Source organism: Solanum pennellii, chromosome 9 (genome assembly GCF_001406875.1).
Source record: "Solanum pennellii chromosome 9, SPENNV200".
Classification (NCBI taxonomy): domain Eukaryota; kingdom Viridiplantae; phylum Streptophyta; class Magnoliopsida; order Solanales; family Solanaceae; genus Solanum; species Solanum pennellii.
In genome coordinates, this window is record NC_028645.1 from 83,924,582 (window position 1) to 83,940,900 (window position 16,319).

General features: G+C 31.4%; 4 protein-coding genes across 5 annotated transcripts; all 4 read left to right on the forward strand.

Moving 5' to 3' along the window:
* Positions 1–2,101, forward strand: LOC114074089. The gene is made up of 8 exons (XM_027912013.1): positions 1–87; positions 168–260; positions 331–531; positions 661–717; positions 856–1,011; positions 1,091–1,144; positions 1,219–1,356; positions 1,693–2,101. The coding sequence occupies exons 1-8, from the start codon at positions 25–27 to the stop codon at positions 2,062–2,064; spliced, it is 1,134 nt and encodes a 377-aa protein (XP_027767814.1). The 5' UTR covers positions 1–24; the 3' UTR covers positions 2,065–2,101.
* A 1,981-nt stretch (positions 2,102–4,082) lies between these two features.
* LOC107030501 lies at positions 4,083–5,980 on the forward strand. Its single transcript, XM_015231769.1, has 7 exons — positions 4,083–4,244; positions 4,344–4,436; positions 4,533–4,730; positions 5,047–5,100; positions 5,274–5,327; positions 5,412–5,543; positions 5,636–5,980. The coding sequence occupies exons 1-7, from the start codon at positions 4,083–4,085 to the stop codon at positions 5,978–5,980; spliced, it is 1,038 nt and encodes a 345-aa protein (XP_015087255.1).
* Positions 5,981–8,785: 2,805 nt separating this feature from the next.
* On the forward strand, positions 8,786–9,812 carry LOC107030559. Its single transcript, XM_015231829.2, has 2 exons — positions 8,786–9,074; positions 9,355–9,812. Exons 1-2 carry the CDS (start codon positions 8,910–8,912, stop codon positions 9,688–9,690), a joined length of 501 nt encoding a protein of 166 aa, XP_015087315.1. The 5' UTR covers positions 8,786–8,909; the 3' UTR covers positions 9,691–9,812.
* A 1,007-nt stretch (positions 9,813–10,819) lies between these two features.
* Positions 10,820–16,303, forward strand: LOC107029798 (clathrin interactor EPSIN 2). 2 transcript variants are annotated; one of them, XM_015231242.2, is made up of 14 exons: positions 10,820–10,952; positions 11,100–11,150; positions 11,223–11,274; positions 11,341–11,420; positions 11,488–11,566; positions 11,637–11,720; positions 11,781–11,926; positions 12,048–12,308; positions 12,530–12,571; positions 12,777–12,884; positions 12,968–13,143; positions 14,327–14,460; positions 14,570–15,521; positions 15,602–16,303. In XM_015231242.2, the coding sequence occupies exons 2-14, from the start codon at positions 11,116–11,118 to the stop codon at positions 16,009–16,011; spliced, it is 2,559 nt and encodes an 852-aa protein (XP_015086728.1). In that variant the 5' UTR covers positions 10,820–10,952; positions 11,100–11,115; the 3' UTR covers positions 16,012–16,303. The 2 variants fall into 2 exon arrangements, with proteins under 2 accessions (XP_015086728.1, XP_027775297.1); XM_027919496.1 differs by lacking the exons at positions 10,820–10,952; positions 11,100–11,150; positions 11,223–11,274; positions 11,341–11,420; positions 11,488–11,566 and having other exon boundaries at positions 11,821–11,926.
* Positions 16,304–16,319: the final 16 nt, after the last annotated feature.

Genomic DNA, 16,319 nt, shown 5'->3' on the forward strand with positions numbered 1-16,319 from the left:
TTGCTTCTACTCTTTCTATGTTTGATGAACTATGAAGGGGTTCGAGGCACAAAAATCCTTAATAAGCCTCCAATTAAAACGATTAAGGTATATAGCTTGCTACGATTTTAATTTGATGTGTATATAAATTAAACAACAATTTATTTATTGTGTTGAAAATTTTACAGACTGAATATGGTGATGTATATGATTGTGTGGATTTTTACGATCAACCTGGATTTGATCATCCTTTATTAAAGAATCACAATTACCATCCCCAGGTCACCGATACATCCTCTAACCATTAAATTTTATAATGAACAATCATTGAAAATTTTATTGGATGAACAGATGAAGCCCTCTTTGTTAACGAAAGGGAGTATTCCAACTGCATCGAGAAGTTCTACGTTGCAGCAAATGGGATTATCTGACGAAGGTTGTCCTGTTGGAACAGTTCCGATTAGAAGATACACTAAAGAAGATGTTATTAGACAAAAGCTTTTACCGCCACCAGAAGGCAACGTTCGCGTTGTCGATCCTCCACTTGCTAATGTAAGATTTTTGTTGTTTCAATTGATATTTAGTTTTTCCAATTAATACTCAAAATGTTCATATAGCAAAATTATATATATATATATATAAATATAACATCTCTTGTAACATTATCTTACTTTTGCACAGAGGGCCAACTTCAATGATTCCAAATCAAGGAGGATTAAACCTTTGAAAGGGTACAAGGTAAGTAAATATTACTACCTATCTTTATATATAGATTTTTTTAAATAATGCAAATTAAATCACAAAATTGAAAATAATTAAGTCATGGATCCTAAGTTCTCTTTATGAAGAATAATTTATAGTAATTATTCTTTTCAGCTGGCTATTGTTTCAACAGAGGACAATCCAAATAACAAGTTTGGTGGAGCTTCGATGATAGCTGCTATATATAATCCGCGTAGTACAGGTCAACAACATAGTGCATGTCGCTTGAAACTTATTAAAGGAAAAAATATTATACAAACGGGTTGGAGAGTAAGTTGGATCAATTATATATACATATTTTCCTTGGTGCCTATATATATAATAACTATTTTTCATTTTACTTTGTTAGGTTGATCCTACTCTATATGGCGATAACAGAACTAGATTATTCATACATTTCGATGTAAGTCTCCAACTAGTAATATTGTATAATTTCTTAAGATTTGTCCCTCAAATTAATCATCCTATATTTTTCAGGATGGTACAAATTCTTGTTTCGATTTGTTATGTCCTAGCTTTATAATTGTAAATCAACAAATCACTTTGGGTCAACCATTTAATCAGACTTCCAGCATTAATGGGAAACTCTATGACATGGCATTTCAGATAAAATGGGTAATTTTTCTTCCTTTATTTATATATAAATATAAAAAAGCTTTCAGTATTTGTATGTTGTTTCTTTAGTTATTGATATGTTCCAATCTTAGTTTATATCAAATGTTACTCAAAATATCATTATGGTCGTATATCAGATCCTTCAAAAAAAAGAATGATTATCTTGTTAGAAGGATCTGACACATCATCATGTGAAGGATCTGACACATGATACTTTTGAAGGATTCGACACGCATTAGTGAGAAAGGATTTAGGCAACATATATATATATATAGACCTCAAGTAGAAGCACCAATATTACATATCTCTGACCATGTTCAAAAATTTTGTTTATAGGATCAAGAGAAAGGGAATTGGTGGCTATTGATTGACAATGTAGCAATTGGTTTTTGGCCAAAAGAAGTTTTTGATGATTTTGAGAATTTTGCAACAACAGTTGAATGGGGTGGAGTTGTGTATAGTCCAGCTGGGGTGCTTGAACCACCAATGGGTTCAGGGCTTTACCCTCTTATGAGAAGTACAGCAGTCAATGCATATTGTAGAGTTATTACACTCTTAAATGACAAGGGTCAAAACATTGATCTATTAGGTTCTAAGTTGCCAACATTTTCAACAACTCCTATGTTGTATGTTGCTGTTGATGTTCCTAATTATCCAGGTGTTGATTATAATCATACCATCCTTTATGGTGGACCTGGTGAAATCTAATTATTAATTCAATAATACAATATGTAACGTACGTGCATTTAGGACATCCATTTTTTTCTTTTTACTTTTTTCAAAGTTATGTTGTTTTGAGTAATTTGCAGCACTACATATATGATTTGATTAATCTTTGTATGTGTTGTCAAGATCCTCTTTCATCGTGTGAGGATATTATTAAAAGGAGATATGTGATAATAATTGAATCGAATCGACCTCACCAATAAGATGAATGTTTAGATAGTCTCTGAGCTATGATATAAGAGATACAAATAATAACTAACTACAAACATACTATACGAATTGATTATAATTAAATGAGCAAACAAATGGATGTATAAAGTGTTTTTTTAATTGTTAATGGACATTTGATACAAAATTATTGTAGGTAGATTTATCATTATCTTACTAATTAGAAGCTAAAACTTCACTAGCTAGTAAAAGGAATTATCATACAGGACCGTATCAATTTTAATATTGATGATAGTTTAACAGAAAAACCATGTATAACATCAAATGTGATAAAAATTAATTTAAAATGATACATAGGAGAGGGCCCATAAAGAATGTCATTATTATTAAGAGAAGCAATTGATAAAAGGGCCTCTCTTTTTTACCATATTAATAAGCATTTTACCACTTAATTACTTTAATATTATGCTAAATTTATGATGGTAGATCATGTTTGATGATAATATAGTTTTCTAAATGGTCCAGTATAACATATTTTTCACATACTGGACAAATCATACATTTTAATTAATTAATAATTAGACATATTTAAGTCATAGAATAAAAAAGCATAAGTTGTTCATATCAAATTGAGAAAGATTCGTTGTGACATTATTACCTCACAAATGCACAAAGGGAAAACTCACCAATCCAAAAAACTAAACAACACAAACATTTAATGACTTAATAATAAATTACCATAACTCATTGATGAGTTTTATTAATATAAAATTTGACTTCATGAACTTTTCTTTTCTAGAGGTCAATCAATTAATATCCAATTAAATAGAAAAAAATCCAAATATTTGTTCACATTAATTAAATAATTATTCTCCTTATCACACAATATCTATTTTTAGAAGCATTTTTCAAAAATAATTTTTAAAAAAAGGGCTTTTGAAACAAAAAGTTGTGTTTTTTACTAATGATATACAAATATAAAATAATAAGAATTATTATATAAAAATAAAAAATAAAATTCTTGTGTGAAACTTAACCAAATTAATGGGTTATGCTAATTAATTAATAAGAGATATATTCAGTGGCGGATCTAAGATTTTCATTAAGAGAGTTCGGAAAAAAAAGAGTAGTGCTAAAGATTTGAGGTTTGAACCCCTCCAACACTAAGCCAACCTCTAATTTTGTATTCAGAAACTTCAAAATCAATATATAAATATAAAAATTCTTAAAAATACCTTAAATATACAACATAATTTTTTACAAACTCTAGGTCCGTCTCTGGATATATTGGTGAATATGTATATATGAGAGGGGTATTTTAATTTTCAAGAAATAATTCTTTGCTTCTGCTTTTTTAAGAAACATAAACATTTAGCTTCTTCTCGATAGCAGAAAAACTGTTTCTGCTTTCATTTAAAAGAATTAAAAATTTGTCAAACACTAATTTTTGGGGGAAAAAAATATTGAAGCATTTTTCACCTCCTAACAACAATGCCAAACAGACTCTAAATTTGTTCACACTTTTTCCTCCAAAAAAGCAAGAATATAAAAACAGAAAAGTATTTGATAATCTTTTTAGTAAGTAAATCATATCCTATACGGTGAATCTCTGAATTAATTTCTCTAATGTAATCCAATTAAGTATAAAATCAGTAGTCTAGTCAAGAGTTGCTAGAAAAATTCAACATCAAGAAATTTGGTGAATCAAGTAAGTGATATATGGTCAATTTTATGATATCATATATCAGCAAAAAGATTATTAATATCCTCATATTTATGATATATTTTTTTATTTTTTGGATGAATTTGTTTTTTGTTTATATATGTAGAAAATGATGATGAATCAAAGGATCATAGATCATTTTTTGTTAATGGTCTTCCTATGTCTGAGTTATGATGGGGTACGAGGAACAAAGTTGTCCAAACAAGAAGATAATTTGGAGTTGGAGAAGCAACTAGAAGTCCTAAATAAACCTCCAATTAAAACCATTAAGGTTTGAAAATTGTGTCTCAATAGCCAAAAAAGGTTTATAATACTCTTTGTCTTTCTAATATAACGTTAATCAGTAATATTTTGTTTTATTTATTAACAGACTAAATATGGCGATATATATGATTGTGTGGATTTCTATAAACAACCTGCATTTGATCATCCTTTATTAAAGAATCATAATTACCATCCTCAGGTTTGTCCTTAATATGTGATATCTTATTTACAATCAATTTTTATCATTAAATCTTAAAATGAGTAGTAATTTATCAAAGAAAATTTGAATAAACAGATGAAACCATCATATTCTATGATAGAGAGCATTTCAACTACATCAACAAGTAATTACAAATTATCAAAAATTAGATTATCCGATAAAGGATGTCCAGTTGGAACCGTTCCTATCAGAAGGATCACCAAAGAAGATCTCATTAGACATAAACTTATGCCTCCATCAGAAGATGTGACGTTCAACAATTTACTCAATCGTGTAAGATAGTATATATTTATTTATTTTTAAGTTCAAAAAAATGAATTTGATGAGTCATGTTTCACTATTTATCATTGCTACTTTATATTATCACTTTAAAACAAACCACTAAAAATTCATTGTCATCACAAATTAAATTTAGCATTTTATTATAATAATAATATATCTTATACTATTACCTTACTTTTGCAGAGAAAAAAACCTATAAAAGGGTACAAGGTACATATCATCTAGATTTGAAATATGTTTAAATTAATCCTATATCTTTGGAAAGAATTCTCAAATTTAACTTATGCTTATTTGTATATTTATATAGTTTGCAATCCTTCATACTGAAGACTCTCCCGATAACAAATTTGGTGGAGCTGGGGTAATAACTAATGTCTATAATCCTCGCGTCGAAGGTGAACAACATAGCGCATGTCGATTAAAAATGATTAAGAAAAAAAATGTTATACAAGTCGGTTGGAGGGTAAGCGAAAAACTTTTTGTATTATTATATTGTAGAGAAGTGAGTCACATCCATTTCACTTACTGATTTAGGTTGACCCTGCCTTGTATGGTGACAACTTAACTAGGCTATTCATACATTTCACGGTTAGCATTTCATATATAATTAATTTCAATTGCTCAATTCTTCAACCATATTATAATTTTTTTAATTCATATTGAATTTTTCAGGATGGTAAAACTAGTGGTTGTATATGTCCTGGATTTGTTCTCCTAAACACACAAATACCTATAGATGGAGTATTTGAACCCGTTTCACAACGTGGAGGGAATATATCTGATATAGGGCTTTCGATAAATTGGGTATTTTTTTTCCTTCCTTTCTAAATATTATATTTTTATATATTTATCGACGACTCTTATTTGCTAATATAATCATAATTGAAACTATGTAGGATCAAGAAAATGGAAATTGGTGGTTGTTCTCTACGGAGTCTAATACACCATTTGGTTTTTGGCCTCGAGAAGTATTTGATAACGATTTTGCATATTTTGCAACGAGAGTTGAATGGGGTGGAGTGGTATGTAGTCCACCGGGAATACTCGAACCTCCCATGGGTTCAAGTTTTTTCCCTATCGAAAACATTAGTCATGATGCATTTTGCAAAAATATGACACTTTTAGGTTATAGAGGTGATCGTCTAGAAAGTCAATTGTCCACATTTTTATCCGATAGTCATTTGTATAATGTCTCCACTATTCCTGATTTGATGTATTATGGTGGACCTGGTGAAAAATAGGTATTAGTAATATTTACGCCTATTTATCAATTTTATAATTTATCAATAACAAGGAAGCATGTTTAACTTTTAAATAATTGAGAGGTATGTTTTTACTCTTTTTATGTCGAAAATATGTTATATTTAATTTATTTTTATTTTAGAAATTAAATGTATTACCACGTTAAATATATATATATATATATGAACTTAACATATTATATGTACAAGTGGAACAGTAGATAAATTTGTGAATATTGTTCACAAATTAAAAGATGCACTTTTCGACTAATTGCAAGTTAAATATATTTCTTCAAATATGGCAAAATTAGAAATATTAACCAACAATAGAATGACCAAAAATGCTACTATGAGCAATAATTTAGAGATTCGAAATCACTATATGTATCAACTTGAGCTATAACTTAATTAGGGGGTGACAATGAATAAATTGCTTATTTTTAGGTACTTTAAAGTAATTTTAAAGTGTTTTGAATAAAATTTAAAAAGATGAACAAGAAAATATTTCAATTTATTAATATATTCTTAGAAGTAACATGATTTTAAAGAGGCTTAACCCACAAGGCCCATTTCAAATCAAATTTGTTTTGTTTTGCTAAAATGACATTTTGAAGGAATCCAAATAATTTCATCTTAACTAAAGATGTGAATTTTCGGAATTGAAGAGTATCCAACTAGGTTTGCAGGCTATAACTGCAAGTACTTTGTTCACATACCAATAAATGAGGTGTTGTAGTAGTAGATAATATCTCTCTTTAATGAATCAAATTCGTATATACATATTGCACTCTCCCAACTTCTCATTAATTGCAAATCAACATTTCATAAAAGTTGTAAATACATATACTCACAAATTTAAGAAAATGAAAATGGTCAGGTCAACTCAGAATTTAAAATTTATAATAATTTCAAATTATAAATAAAAAAAAAAGACCAAATAAAACGTTATATGCTTTTTTGTAAAGAAAAAACAAAAATAAGAAGTAATTTTTTTTATATACCTTATTGTATTCTCAATAGATATACACCAGCGAGTAAAAACTTCATAACTTGAATTCGCCCTTGATAATTGATAGAGAATACAAGAAAAGTGATATATAAAGTTCGAGTAAAATCCAAACTTCGTAACTTGAGCTTTCCCTTGATAATTGATAGGGAGTACCAGAAAAATGTACTCTCAGTATATATATATATATATATCATGATTTAATATAAGGATAAATCAATATTGAATAACTTTTTTTTTGCCTCCTCAATTATACCATGATCTATTATAAGGGTATGTATGGACGAGTTTCTGCCTTCGTCCTTGTTATTTTTTATTATATGTCATTTCAGTTTAATTTTTTATTTTTAACTTAAAAATAATTTTTTTAAAAAATTAATCCAAACAGGCTCTAAGTCTAGTAATCTCTTGCTTTTAGTTAAGGTTTATATTTACCTATATTATTTCTTCATTGAAACTAAAATATCACAAATTTAATTGAGGAGAACTAGTCATATACTTTTTTTATTATTACTATGATTAGTTATTTGTTGAATATTATTAGTTGTTTGTTGAATTTTTTTGGGGACATTCCTCACTAGTATTGGTATAAATTATTATTTTTCCATTTCATGAAGTACCTCTCTTATTCACATGATTTTGTATTTTAGTAAACATACAATTTTTTAAAGGTTCTAGTATGGTTTTCTCCCATTTAATGCCTAAAAAAAGGGTAATGAATCCACACCTTTCTAATGGAGGCCTTCAATTAACCACTCCATTTATTTTCAGCACTATACATTGCATAAAACTTAACTTTTTTCATTCAAGTTATCTTTTGGTTTTCTGTTATTTTAATCTCATGAACATATACATAAATGAGTTTGGGATACAGAAAAATCCCTTTAATAATTTAAGATATTAATTGTAGTGTGTTAATGAATGGACTATATGTGAGATGAAGGTGGTAGTTAAACTGATTTTCAAAATTAGATACAAACTTTATATCCACCATATTTTATTTGTCCATATATATTTAATATTTTGATTTGAAATGATAAATTTACCGTATCAGCATTAGTTAGTAGACGAGAGAGTTGTTCAGATGATAGATATTTCTTCCTCCCAATCATAAGATTGTGAGTTAGTCACAAGGGTACAAAAAGGTGGAAGCTCCCTAAATTTTTCTTTATCTAATTAGTACAAGTTATGTCGCTCATTGAAAATATATATGAAACAATTAGCACTAACTTCGTTCAAAATAAGTGTTATTTTAGCAAAAAAAAAAATTGTTCCTAAATAAGTGTCATCCTAGAAATTCAAATTATTATTTTTTAAAAAATATTTTCTAACTATATTCTCATACTATCCATCTTCTTAATAGTATTCAGTTGAAAAAAAAAAGCATTTATTCAAAAGGAATAGATTAATAAACTACATATATTGTGTATGTTGATTTCTCAATGAACATGATTTTTACTAAAGTGATTAGACTTTATATTTTAGGACGAAGGGATTACATAATACTCATAATAAGGGTAAAATAAGTATAAAAAAAAAAGATAAATAATAAATGAATATTGGCTAGGAAAATAATAAATGTTACTTTTGGCAAAGGGTGTGAATTAAAGGAAATAGTTGAAATGGAAACAGCACAATAAATTGAGGTTTTAATGTTTCATCTGTAGATGGGGGGATTTTAAATGCCAATATGAGAGAGTAGTAGTAGTAGGATTTTGGGGCATTAAAGTGATATATCTACTTGTTTCATTAAATGTTTGGCCTGACCCTTTAAATGTGTTTGATGAACCCAATTTATGGTCACTAGCTTTTAAGTAAACTCACCTTCTTGCATGACCCTCTGCCAACAAAAATATAAGAATTTACTTTGAATTTTCCTTCATATATAAAACACAACCATTGTCTACTACTCAATATATAGTCATGGAATTCCCTGAACTTTCATTGGCTCCTTCTCATCTTGCCAATTATGAATCTCATCAAATTAATCTTCCAATGAAGAGAAAGCAAGAAATGATTCAAGCTAGTGTTGATCTTCAACTTAAAGATCCTCTTCCTTTGGATTGGGAGCAATGTCTTGATCTTCAAGTATTATATCCTTTCTTTCACTTCAAATTTTAGTTATAATACGCACCGACATACATATATATAAAATCTTTTTGATACTATATATCATCAGTCAGTAGCAAAGCTAAAGTGTATATAATACAAAGTCAAATCCTTTTCTTATAGTATATGTTGAACTAGGTGAAAAATTCTGTCTCTGTCACTACTGCAACTATAGGGTGCAAGGAGATGATCGAATTCGTTACTTTTTTGTTTGTTTGTTTGTTTAACTAATGATGTTTATTTTGCAACAAACTTGCAGTCAGGAAGAATGTATTACCTAAATAGGAAAACACTGAGGAAGACATGGGATTGGCCAAAGGATCAAAAGCTAGACCTTGAACTAAACATGTCATCAAGGTCAATTCCAATGGATGATGATCATGATTATGACTACTACTCAAAGAAACACAACAGTAGTGGGAGCAACAATATGATAGCATTGCCATGTTCAAATTGTCATCTATTAGTGATAGTGTCACAGTCATCACCATGTTGTCCTAATTGCAAGTATGTTCACTCTCTAGTACTTTCCAACAAAAACAATGCCACCACCTCTACCCCAAAGTGTTATGACACTTTGAGCCTCTTGAACTAGCTACCTCTTTGTTGGTTGGAAAATAGGTTATTAATGTGGTCGTTATAAGACATCATGTAGTGTTCTTTCTTCCTTGTGTACTTGAAATAGTAAATAACTTTCAAATATCACTTTAATCTTCAGCAATTTCTATTTAACGGTAGAGGTCAATTCAGAACGTGAAGCTTAAATCATTGGAATAATACAGAAAAAACTCCTGATATTTCCATTAATTTTGCGGAGGTTCTACTACTACACTAATCGATATAAAAAAGTATTACTGGCCATTTTTTTTTAAATGGAGGCATTTGTCACATTGACGTGGTGCCACACATATTTTTTAAAAATAAATTCAGTACTAGACTGAATTTTGAACCAAACTATGCGACGCTTTATCTATTACATAGTAATGTTTTAACTCGAAAAGCCAAAACAGATGATGCGAGAAGAAGTAACAAATTTATACTGTGTAATTAATTACACCTCATGAATACATTGTTTTTATCACATTAATAGCAACAGAGAATTTAATTTTTTTAAAAATAAAATTACTCATTACATATTTATAAGATAAGATAGAGAAAAAGAAGAGGGGGTGGTTTTAGCATGAATTATCTACGGCTTCTAATTTATTGTTTGATTTCAACATTAATTAATGGTAATTGGTAATTAAGTTAATCAAAAATTGACCGTCGTGTTTTATATACTTTAAAAAATCAAACCATCAAATGTCATTTCTTTCAATTAAAAGGGCACAATAAAATGATAATTCTAATAGTAAACCGACAATTGATAAAAGGAATGCAATTTTAAAAAAAAGTCAATAAATGTTTAGTAAGCATATGATGAAAAGTAGTTGTAGACGATGCAAATTGAAATCATGTGGTTTGCTAATAAGAAGAAAAGGGACTTTGACGATTATATATCCTTGTTTGGAATGCCAAGATGTCTTCTATTTGAAAAGTTTAGAATTAAAATCTCATTCTCTTTTCATTTTTGACAATCTAAATTGGAAGTTGGTGCATAATTACTCTACTTATCTCAATTATAAAACATATATGTCGTGTACTATACTAATAAAATGAATACTAGTAGAAATAGGCATATAATTAAGGGGAAGATGAAATTATAATACTCTTGTCACATCCATCCATCCATTCTTTGTTACAACTTACACCTCTCCTTGTCATTGATCTCTTACAAAAAAAATTAATTAATTTCCCCTCCCCATTCTTTGTTACGTTGTATCAGATCTTGTATTGGGAGCGAGGAGTATCCATCAGGTTCTAATTATTACATCTCTATCTTTTCATTCATCTCTAATATATTATGTCATTCATTAGTATTACCAATTTTTGAATTTTTCAAAAACTAACAACAAGATATAATGCTTCATTTTGTTAATGTTATGGTTTAATTTCTTGTGTCAGGTGAAATTTTAGAAAAATGAAAAAGGCCTTGGGTCAAACTGTGAGGGACCTGTAAGTTCCAAAACCTCTGTATGTGGATTCTTATGTATGTATATATGTGTAATTAATTTAAAATGATTGCAGCAAGCGAGGGGTGAACAAAAATGTTCTAAAGGTCCCTTCCCTCGAGCAAAAAGTAAGTTACATTCATTACATACAATATTACATCTTCTATATATATTATAATATTTTATTTTGCTAGGTGCTTGATGCAACTAGCAATGACCCCTGGGGTGCTCATGGATCACTTCTTGCAGATATTGCTCAAGCTTCAACAAACTAGTAATTAACCTTTATATATAATTATGCTTTTCTCCTCCTAATTATTAACAACACTCAAATTTTTCAGTCATGACTACCAAATCATTATGCCTATAATTTGGAAGCGTCTCAATGATACTGCAAAAAATTGGCGCCATGTTTACAAGGTTTGCATGTCTTATATATATACTGGAAACCCATTTTCTATGTTACAAAATCTTTATCATCTTTTTTCAGGCTTTAGTTGTTCTGGATTACTTAGTAGCCAATGGGTCGGAGCGTGTTATACATGAAATAAGGGAACATTCATATCAAATATCTGTAAGTCTCTTGTTAATTTCTTTTCATATATCTGGGAGATAATATCTTCTTTTATCACAGATGTTATCTCATTTTCAATACATTGACTCTACTGGAAAAGATCAAGGAACCCATATTAGAAACAAATCTCAGGCTCTTCTTCTTCTTGTCAATGAAAAGGAGAAGATACAACAACTCCGCCTAAAGGCAGCTACCAACAGGGACAAGTAACTACTCTTCTTCAATTGGTGACATATATATAACAAATGGTTCATTCACATGGACAATTTTGATAACTGAAATGAGTGATAAGATTTAACTTCAATTTTTCTCATCATCTTCATATAGATTCCACAACACATCAAGGGGTGATATGCATCGACCTGGTTCATATTCAACTTCAGGACAACGTTGTAGAGACAGAAATGAATACGGGAGAGAAATAGAATGGGGTTATAGAGAGGAGGAAAAATATGGTAGACATGATGGGGATCGCAGTTATGATGACCGTAGCCCAGATGATGATCATGTCGGAACAAGTCAGAGTGTAGATGACTACAGTAATGACTCAAGATATGACAACACGGATGATGGTCAATACTCTCCTAGGTTTGTCTTCTCACCTTTTCATATGATCTTTGAAGGCATAGTTTGTTATGACGTAGTGTAACTTTCAAATTCTGATAGAAAACTGAATAGGTTCTCTTCGAGCACCCTATGATCTTATTCCTGTCATTATTCTGAAATTTGATTTGTAGTTTTCATCAATTCGATAAGGTTCTGGTCTTCTTCACTAGTACTAATGCGTTACTATTACCTATGACTAATAGAGAAAGCGGTGCAAGGGCTGAGGATCACTCTCAAGATGGAAGGTGATATTATTGACTCTTTCTGGTTTTTCTCTGAAGTTCTGTTATTGGACATTGTATATGATTTCTCTCTTGTATGAAGTAAACCTTATAGATAAAATAATGTGTATGTGTAGCATTAGATGATATGTACACACACATATACAACATTAGACTTATTAGGGTATTTTTTTTTCATTTATAAAGAAATTTACATGTTCAACTTCAGTGTTAACGGTATGCAACATGAGAGAAGGTTTTCTGAACAAAACCTCGATCTACCTCCCAGTTTTGAGGAATCTATTGGTGCATCACAAAGCCCCAGACAGAGTGAGAGGTAATAGTTGTATGAGAAGATTCTTAACCCAACTTTCTTTTCCAGTAAATTTTATATTGATCTTTACTTTACATTTGTAAAAGGAACGTGGAAACAACTTCAACATCTGCTCCGAAAGCTTCCTCGCCTCATGCAATTGAAAGTCCAAACAAGGAAGCCACCCCTGCCCCTGCACCAGTTGCTGCTTCATTGTCCACTCCACCAGAGAACAAGGATATTGAGAACTTTGATGATTTTGATCCTCGGGCTTCTTTTTCAGGTAAATGGACCTACTTTAACAATCAACAGGCCAAATATACTTATAACCTCTTTAGCTGACCTTCTGAAAGGCCAAAAATGTTATTTTTCTTAAAAGCGTTTATTTTTTTCACCAAAAGCTTGACCAAACACATCCATTCTTCAAAGTAATTGCTCTTTTTTAGCAGAGGCGGACAGAAATTTTCTCCCAAAAGTAAGTTCTTTTGATTTGTTTTGGAAAAGATTACCTATATCAAATTCTTTTACCAAATTAAAAGTAGTAGTAGTAGTATCTTCCTTTTTCGTAATTTGACATCCAAAACAGTTTTTTGAAATATTGGCCAAACACAAACTACTAACAAAAGCATTTCTCAAATGATTTAGTCAAAAAAAAACTGCAATCTCAAATAAGTTGATTTCTGCAGCTTAGCCAAACATGTTATTAATGCTCAAGTATATTAGTTTGTTGTTGTGTGAACCATGGTGGTGTCGGTTATCTACTTATCTCTGTCAATGAAAGGTGTTACTCAAGCGTGTTTAAGGTTATTGTACTATGACTGTGGTTGATGATAAGGACCTGATTCTTTGAATTTCTATTGTTTCGTCACTAGTGGTAGAAACTGTTGAACGTGAAATATACTTTGCACATGTTGGGTAAAGTTAGAAACCATTCTACAGAGGACAACTAAATTTAACAGAAAATTCTATGCAAAATATATATATGCTGATATAGATATACTCCTTTGGTTTTAATAAGCATGAAAATCTTCCTCCTTTTGTCTTCAAAAACATGATAAGTTTCTCTAGAAGAAAAAAATATTCAATTTAAGATGGTCAGTTTACCAGAAAGAGAACTTCTGTGGTTCACTTCTCACTCAAACAATCGTCTGCTCTCTTATTGTAATCTTACCTCTTTATTCCCTTGTAATCTTTAAAAGTTGCTCAATCACATGTAGAGTTCTTTGTTTGAATTGGAATAACAAAGTATGAGGCAATTTAAATATGTTGAAGCTTCTATACAAAATTCGGATTTCTTCATATGTTGATTAGTCATATTTATAAGTAAATCTTCATAGGTAGGTCATTTTCCATGTCATATTGGACTGTTTGATACTCAAATTTGCTATAAATTTCTTATTATTGCATATCACAACACGTTTTAGTTAATTTTCCTGAGCTAATAATTTCTATTGTTGGCTGAGCAGTGGCCAGGGCTCAATCAAACAATCCTATTCCAACTACTTCCATTGGCACTGAAGTGGATCCACTTGGCTGCTTATCTGATCCATTTTCTTCAAATTCATTAGTCCTTGCATCAACAGCTACAACCACGTCTGAGGTTAATGCTTCCAGGACTACTGTTTATTAACAAAGGGCATGAAACACCTCCCATACAAAAAAGTTTAATCAAGTATTGTCATTACTTACCGAATGCAGATTTCTTGCAGATGTTTGAGGACCCTTTTGGTGATGGTCCTTTCAAAGCCGTACCAACATCAGACACAGTTCAAAATCAGCCGCTGAACATTTCTCCTCAATCGTTCCCTCCTAACTCAAATCTAAGTCCTGAACTGTGTGCTGATATACCGAGTATAACATATGCAGCAACCAATTATGCTCATCAGGAGTTGTCCACATCCAACCATGATATTGATATATTGGCTGATATTCTCCCTCCTTCTGCTCCTTCACCTTCTCTGCATCCCTCTAGTGACCATGCAATTTCAAGTGTCCCATTTATAGGGCAGACAGGTTTTCCATCTTACACTGGGCTAGCTGTACAACCAACAGGTTATACAACTACCCATGTTCAGGATGCTTCACCAACTGGTTTTGCAGCTCAACCTGGTTTACAGTTACCACAGTCTAGCTTTCCTATTCACGGGCAACCTTTATCTCAGATTGGGTTAACTGGTCAAATGAGCAATTCTTCACCATATTTTTGTGGTTATTCGCTTCAACCTGGCCAAAGACCACATACAGGTTTTGGTCCGCAAAGTGGCCAATTTGCACCTGTTAATGGCTTCCCATTTGCATCGGGTTCCTTTCCCCATCCTGAAATTCAAGTAGCTGCTGGTCAGTCTATGCAGACCAATGTTAACATTGGAGGTTACAACACGGGATTGGGAGATACAAGTTCAGTTAGAATGCAAATGGGTCAAACTCCTGCTGGACCATCTTTCCTTGCGCAGGCAGCTACTGCATCCCATATGCCTTCACAAATGAATCTTCAATATTCACAAAATCAAACAAATAATGTGTCAATGTCCATACTCTCTACTCCAGTTTCAACAGCTCCCATCAGCAGCAGTCAACCAGCCAAAGACAAATTTGAGACAAAATCTACCGTGTGGGCGGATACACTGAGTCGTGGATTGGTCAATTTAAACATTTCTGGATGTAGGTTATCGTGCTTTTGCCTTTTTGTGTATCTTTTATTTTTTCTTCATCGTCATAACATTGCAATTTTTTGTATGTAGCTAAGACAAATCCTTTAGCTGATATTGGAGTTGATTTTGATGCTATTAACCGCAAGGAGAAGAGGATGGAGAAACCTAGTATAACAACCCCTGTGACATCAACTGTTACAATGGGTAAAGCAATGGGTTCTGGTTCTGGTATTGGCCGTGCTGGTGCAGGTGCGCTAAGGCCTTTGTCAAATCCAATGGCAGGGGTTGGTATGGGCATAGGTGTTGGTGCTCCTGGAGTATATGGAGTAAGCCAGCCTATGGGCATGGGGATGGCTAGACCAATGAACATGGGAATGGACATGGGGCAAGGAGTACAAATGCAACAACCAACTGGTGGATCTACCATGCCAGGAGGCTACAATCCCATGATGGGCAGAGGTAACTATGGCCAACAACCATTTGGTGGTGGATACAGATAAGCTTAAGGCTGTGAATTTGGGAAACTAAAGAAGATCAAAAGACTACGCGATAGAATGTACACTAGTGAATAGTGTTGGCCTGTTTAGCCCACCATCTGTTGTAGAGTTCATATTTTTGGATTAGCATTTGTAGATAAGAGGATAGAATTCCATCTTTCAGGGTTGTTTGGCAGTTGTGTATAATTTTAGGATCACCTATGTCAGGTGTCCTTTTTTGCAGCTTGATCCATTGGAGTCATTATTCATCATGTTACACTTGAGTTTAGTTGATCTTTCAATTTATGCATCGACATATCCTCTTTTAAAAT

Coding starts and splice junctions, on each gene's coding strand:
- LOC107030559 (XM_015231829.2), top strand. CDS start 8,910: ATGGAATTCCCTGAACTTTCATTGGCTCCTTCTCATCTTGCCAATTAT. Junction 9,075..9,354: donor AGCAATGTCTTGATCTTCAA/GTATTATATCCT, acceptor ACAAACTTGCAG/TCAGGAAGAATGTATTACCT.
- LOC114074089 (XM_027912013.1), top strand. CDS start 25: ATGAACTATGAAGGGGTTCGAGGCACAAAAATCCTTAATAAGCCTCCA. Junction 261..330: donor ATCACAATTACCATCCCCAG/GTCACCGATACA, acceptor TTGGATGAACAG/ATGAAGCCCTCTTTGTTAAC. Junction 1,145..1,218: donor GATTATTCATACATTTCGAT/GTAAGTCTCCAA, acceptor TATATTTTTCAG/GATGGTACAAATTCTTGTTT.
- LOC107030501 (XM_015231769.1), top strand. CDS start 4,083: ATGATGATGAATCAAAGGATCATAGATCATTTTTTGTTAATGGTCTTC. Junction 4,245..4,343: donor CTCCAATTAAAACCATTAAG/GTTTGAAAATTG, acceptor ATTTATTAACAG/ACTAAATATGGCGATATATA. Junction 4,731..5,046: donor TCAACAATTTACTCAATCGT/GTAAGATAGTAT, acceptor ATATTTATATAG/TTTGCAATCCTTCATACTGA.
- LOC107029798 (XM_015231242.2), top strand. CDS start 11,116: ATGAAAAAGGCCTTGGGTCAAACTGTGAGGGACCT. Junction 11,275..11,340: donor TCCCTTCCCTCGAGCAAAAA/GTAAGTTACATT, acceptor TTATTTTGCTAG/GTGCTTGATGCAACTAGCAA. Junction 12,572..12,776: donor GATCACTCTCAAGATGGAAG/GTGATATTATTG, acceptor GTTCAACTTCAG/TGTTAACGGTATGCAACATG.